The sequence below is a fragment of the Gossypium hirsutum genome, chromosome D09, assembly GCF_007990345.1.
Source record: "Gossypium hirsutum isolate 1008001.06 chromosome D09, Gossypium_hirsutum_v2.1, whole genome shotgun sequence".
NCBI classification, from domain to species: domain Eukaryota; kingdom Viridiplantae; phylum Streptophyta; class Magnoliopsida; order Malvales; family Malvaceae; genus Gossypium; species Gossypium hirsutum.
The window spans coordinates 7,060,559-7,065,903 of record NC_053445.1 but is presented as its reverse complement, the minus strand read 5'-3'; the positions used below and the strand labels follow the sequence as shown (position 1 = coordinate 7,065,903).

Genomic DNA, 5,345 nt, shown 5'->3' with positions numbered 1-5,345 from the left:
ATAGTGTCGCTAACTTTAGCGGCGCTTTTCCCACAAACGCTGCTAAAGACCAAGACCTTTAGCGGCACTTTTCCCACAAACGCTGCTAAAGACCAGGACCTTCAGCAGTACTTTTCCCACAAACGCCGCTAAAGACCAGGACCTTTAGCGACGCTTTCTCCAAAAACGCCACTAAAGGTCACTAAAAATAAAAAAAATTATAAAAACGCCACTCCATTCTTTAGATTTGCTCCATTCCTATCCTAAATTATTATAAAAATGCCAATCCCTTTACTTGTTTAAACAAATCCTTTAGAATTGTTATCAGTACATACATCATTCTTTGGTTAAAGGTTGCAGCAACAGCAAAAGTGAGATTCCACCAATTAAGAAATGTATAATTTAATTTGAAGACGTATTAAAATGGAAATTCATGAACAAGAAGATAAATGTTTTTCACTATATCTCATGCAGCAAGTCAATTTGCCTTTGATTACATAACATTCCTAAAAAAAAATTGAAACTAGTTCATATCAACTTGCTCAAGTTGAATCTATAAATTGCAGATCAACACCTTATTTGAACTTACAATTCTAGGAAAGCATAAAATGTAGTTCCATGAGCATGCATTTAAAGTAGCAAAAAAAAATTACTGATTACAGTGACAGTCCAAGCTCCAAATCTAGCTCTTGTGTGTCACTTGATTCTGAATTTTGACTACTCGATCCCAATGAGTTGCTGAAATGTTTCTTGCTCCTTGAGTGTGAATCCTATAAGAATGTAAGGAACTAAAACAAGTTAAATTTTAAAACACAATCATCACATAGCACATAAACTAAAAAAGGAAAGGACTTGTGTGTAGCAACCTCAACATGTAGGTTTAAAAGTTGTGGTCATGTTTGGTTGTGCAAAATGTTGGGTGTCTAAGAAGCCACTGCTTGGCTGGGAATCACCATATCTGATGTTTTCCCTTTGATCGTATTCTCCAACCCCCATCTGTAATAATATATAATTGTAGTACTTGATTTCATTAATATAGTTATTGATGCATAAGGAAATGGGGGAGGTGACAATGGAAAGTAGCACTTTAACACTTCAATTTACAGCGATAAAACATCTCAATTTGCAACAACTAAACACTTCAATTTGCAGCACTTAAACACTTCAATTTGCAGCACTTAAACATATCAATTAACAACATTTATACACCTCAATTACAGCGATAAAACATCTCAATTTCCAGCAACTAAATACTTCAATTTGCAGCACTTAAACACTTCAATTTACAGCATTTAAACACTTAAATTTGCAGCACTTAACATATCAATTAACAACATTTATACACCTCAATTACAGCAATAAAACATCTCAATTTCTAGCAACTAAACACTTCAATTTGCAGCACTTAAACACTTCAATTTACAGCATTTAAACACTTAAATTTGCAGCAGTTAAACATATCAATTAACAACATTTATACACCTCAATTACAGCGATAAAACATCTCAATTTCCAGCAACTAAATACTTCAATTTGCAGCACTTAAACACTTCAATTTGCAGCACTATCAAATTTCGGCATCAACTGACATTGTCCCAACATCCAAAACAAACTTAAAGAAGTATATAATTATCATGTAAAAGAAAATATTCATCAAAGTATCTACCTCTCTCAACTCCTACCCTTAACAAAATTTTGACGTGGGATGGTGGAGTGATCTGTTTTGATAGTTGGAGAATTTACTAAAATTATTAATTATATAAGGATAATTATTTATAGTAAAATTTAATAATTTTATAATTCTACATTTGATTAAAGAGTGATTTAATAAAAAGTACATAAAAAAGCAGCAGAATCTATCAATAATTAAAACTTTTATTCTCTTTATTTGGCACAATACAATATAAAAAGCATATATAAATATATGAATGTAGAGGCATATATAAAAAGCATATATAAATATATATATATGTCACAGAAACTATATTCATTTATGTAGAGACAAGTCTTTAATATATAACTATGGAATCATCAAGAAATGCTTCTCTTTTCTTGGAAAAAAAATAAGTATCAAACTTCCAGAAGTTAGATAATTGCTTACTCGGGACCACCGAAACCCATATTCTTTCCCAAAGCTCCATTATACTTCACCACAACAAGCTTATCCAAAAGCTGCTTAGATTCAGTAATATCTGCTTCAAGACAGAAAGAATCCAAACAAATTATACAAGCTGAACTCTAATGTACTGTTATATTTTTCTTGATGCTATATTTGGAATACAATAAATTCACAAGTAGAAGAATAATGAGAAAATATTACCACAAGACATAGGTGCTAAGTTATCATAAGGAACAACAAGCACTTCATCACTTGCACTGCATTCGCTCTCACTTGTGCTCTCTATTTGGTCTCTTTAATCAAATATCGGATTTCAAGTAAACCAGAAAATTGGAAATAGTTCCAATAACAAAACAAAGAACAGAAGAAACAATGCAACAGCAAACCATGAAAACTCAACTCGTATATAAACATTAGGGAGTCTTTCTTACACAGTTCGCAGTTCTTTAAGTTTAGCAAATTTTGAGGGGATCTCACCACTTAATGCACAACTGTTAATGTATCTGCCAAATTCATAAACCAATTGTTGTTATAATTTCAAGGGTGACTTGTAAAGACAATCATGTACAACCCCTACAAAGAACTAAAGAAAGTTAGAACTTACAATTCTCCAAGTTCGTATAGAGGAAGTGCAACGGAAATTTACAAATGAAAATAAATATGTTACTTTATTTTAGCATCAAAAAAGAAATAGTTTTTCATTTAGTAAATGGTTGGCCGGCCAAGAATTCTCATCCCCTCTTATCTCTAATCCCTCATCAAAGCTTTTCCTATATGATAATAAAAGTAGGTATATGTACATACATCATGAAGTGAACCTTGATATTCAACATGGGACTTAACATCATAACCTTTTCATTTTTAAATGCCATAAATTTAGGTTTATTACTAAAGATTTATTATTAAGCTCACAAAATTTCAAATCAAGCTTGATTCAATCGACAGCTCGAACTAAAGCTCGACTTGACTCAATAATGATCAAACTGAATTCAATTTTCATTTAGCAAAATTCAAATAGCTTACAAACAGAAATATCTCATTTGGACACTACTCTAACCCCTTAACAAAAATATATATACATTTTTTTAAACGTTTGCTTGCACGGCAAATAAAATAAACCATTTGGCCTCATAAAAAAACTCCACATTAGCATTCCGCATAATAAGAAATGAAAGTACCATTACATGTCATCCACTTAACGAAAAATATTGTAATATCCTTAAAAATTGTTAACTTCAACTATTTCAAATATTGCAATACCAAAGTAGGAAGCAACTATAGGCTAAAAAAAAACCTTAATCAACATCATGTTCGTTAACAGTGACACAGCTTTCCATGATTGAAATTGTACCTGATACGATTTTGTCAAGGATATTTAATGGAAATCTTGAATCTTTTAATCTGTGGATATTTTGAGGATCCAATATCATCTTCAAAAGCCTCCTGCAAGGACAAAGAGTAGTAAAGATAAACTAACCCCATAAAATATAATATTCTGTTGGAGTGACTTACAAGTTCATCTTCAGTGAACAATTTATCAAGAAGTATGGTCTCCAGGAGCTTCGAAGAAATGATGTGACAACCATATAGAACAGTTCTTTTTCACTCTTTTTCTTTTGCAGGAGAGTCTAATGTGTACTCATTTATGCTTCTGCACGACAACTTCTAACATTAGATCAAGAAGAGAAAACTATCAGTAAACAACTTAGAGAATCACTCACAAGACCAAATATTAGGGTATTTAGTAATTATTACCTCAAGAAGCAAGACTGTTATTAGAAGATGTCAGCAGATTTGAGGTCCTAGAAGGGAGGGGGGGAAAAGAAAAAGAGAGACAAGGAACCTTAAACAATGAAGATTCAACGGAAAACTAGGTAGAGGTTTAAAAACTGCAACAAATGAGAGGGAAAAAAAAAGACTCGTACAACATAATGTGAAAGAAACATAACACAAAAATAGAAAGAAAAATGAGCTTTGGGACAGATGAACTGTTCACATTGGGTTTTACCAAATGTGACAATTTTCAGATTTATACAATGCAGGAATATGAATTGCACATCTTTTAAAGAACAGAATCAGCTTGACATGAACTTTGTACATCTCCAACAATGGAAATGAATTTATCACCAGAATCTGAAACTACCCTTTTGCTCAACACCTTCCATATCGCTTGCTTCAACATCTTACAGACAACACCACCTGAAAGCCAGAAACAAATTGTATAAAGAAGCATTATATCGAACAGTTGAAGTGCATTGTTAAGACTAGAGCATAAAGAAAGAAAAATGAGTCTTGCACGATATGTGAGAAAAAAAATGACAAGTAAGAGGCGTTTTTGGTAGAATAAATGAAAGGGAGATGAAGACGAAGAGAAGCAAGAGAGGTAAACCTGGTATAGATGGCAAATACAAAACTGGGAACAAACTTACGAGAGTTGGAGAACCAAGTTCCACCGTAAATAACTTCGCTTCTATACGAAGGAACATGAATAACTTCCTTTGAAGTAAATTTGTTACCATGAATTTTAAGCAATAACTTGTTACCAGCAGCAATGAGACCAGCAGTAACTTGCATCGTCGATTTCCTGCTTCTTCTGGCATCGTCGATTTCTAGCTAAAATATAAGAGAAAAAAAACAATAATAAAAAGAAAGGGGATCTGAGTAAATAATACCCAAAATTAGAAAATAAAGAGGAAAAATGGAACAGAAATAAAAGCGATAGGGATTTGAGTAATGAACACAACAAGATGAAATACACACACAAATAAACTAACAAAATAAAAATATTAAGTCTCATATATTTTCCAGGGAAACAAACGGTAGAACTCGTAAGTAGATTGGAGAGGTTCTGTGCTGAATCGTCTTTGGTACCTCCATTTTCCTCTTCTTTTTTTCATTTTGTTTGCAAAGTCAGGAGTTTTAGGGGGGGAAATTTGGGAAAAATCGGCGCCAAATTTTTTTCTAGGTAAAATGAATTTTGTGGCGTTATAAGAAAAAACGCCACTATTGTTTTCTTATAAATTGATTTATTTTTTGTTTTTTATAAATTGATTTTTTTGCGGACCGCTATTGCTTATCTTTAGTGGCGTTCCTCATACAAATGCCGTAAAATTTTTTTAACAAAAACATGCCGTTTTATTATTCTAAAAATTTTTTATTTTGTTTTTTATAAATTGATTTATTTTTACGGCGTTTTTATGAAAAACGCCGCTATTTCATTTTGAACAAAATGACACCGTTTTGTTAT

At 32.2% G+C, this 5,345-nt stretch overlaps 1 protein-coding gene across 44 annotated transcripts; it reads right to left on the bottom strand.

The window, feature by feature from the left end:
- Positions 1-415: 415 nt before the first annotated feature.
- LOC107892328 (uncharacterized) lies at positions 416-5,094 on the bottom strand. Of its 44 annotated transcripts, none has more exons than XR_005918463.1 (10): positions 4,970-5,094; positions 4,488-4,711; positions 3,854-4,297; positions 3,611-3,749; positions 3,450-3,541; positions 2,530-2,601; positions 2,300-2,391; positions 2,081-2,171; positions 846-975; positions 416-749 (listed from the first exon to the last, which is right to left on the bottom strand). XR_005918463.1 is itself a non-coding variant. In XM_041101638.1 (6 exons), the coding sequence occupies exons 2-5, from the start codon at positions 3,682-3,684 to the stop codon at positions 903-905; spliced, it is 330 nt and encodes a 109-aa protein (XP_040957572.1). In that variant the 5' UTR covers positions 3,685-3,749; positions 3,854-5,040; the 3' UTR covers positions 416-749; positions 846-902. The 44 variants fall into 44 exon arrangements, 3 of the variants coding, with proteins under 3 accessions (XP_040957572.1, XP_040957571.1, XP_040957573.1); XR_005918458.1 differs by having other exon boundaries at positions 3,854-3,900; positions 4,242-4,711; positions 4,970-5,087; XR_005918459.1 differs by having other exon boundaries at positions 2,081-2,174; positions 3,611-3,763; positions 3,854-3,900; positions 4,226-4,297; positions 4,488-5,042.
- Positions 5,095-5,345: the final 251 nt, after the last annotated feature.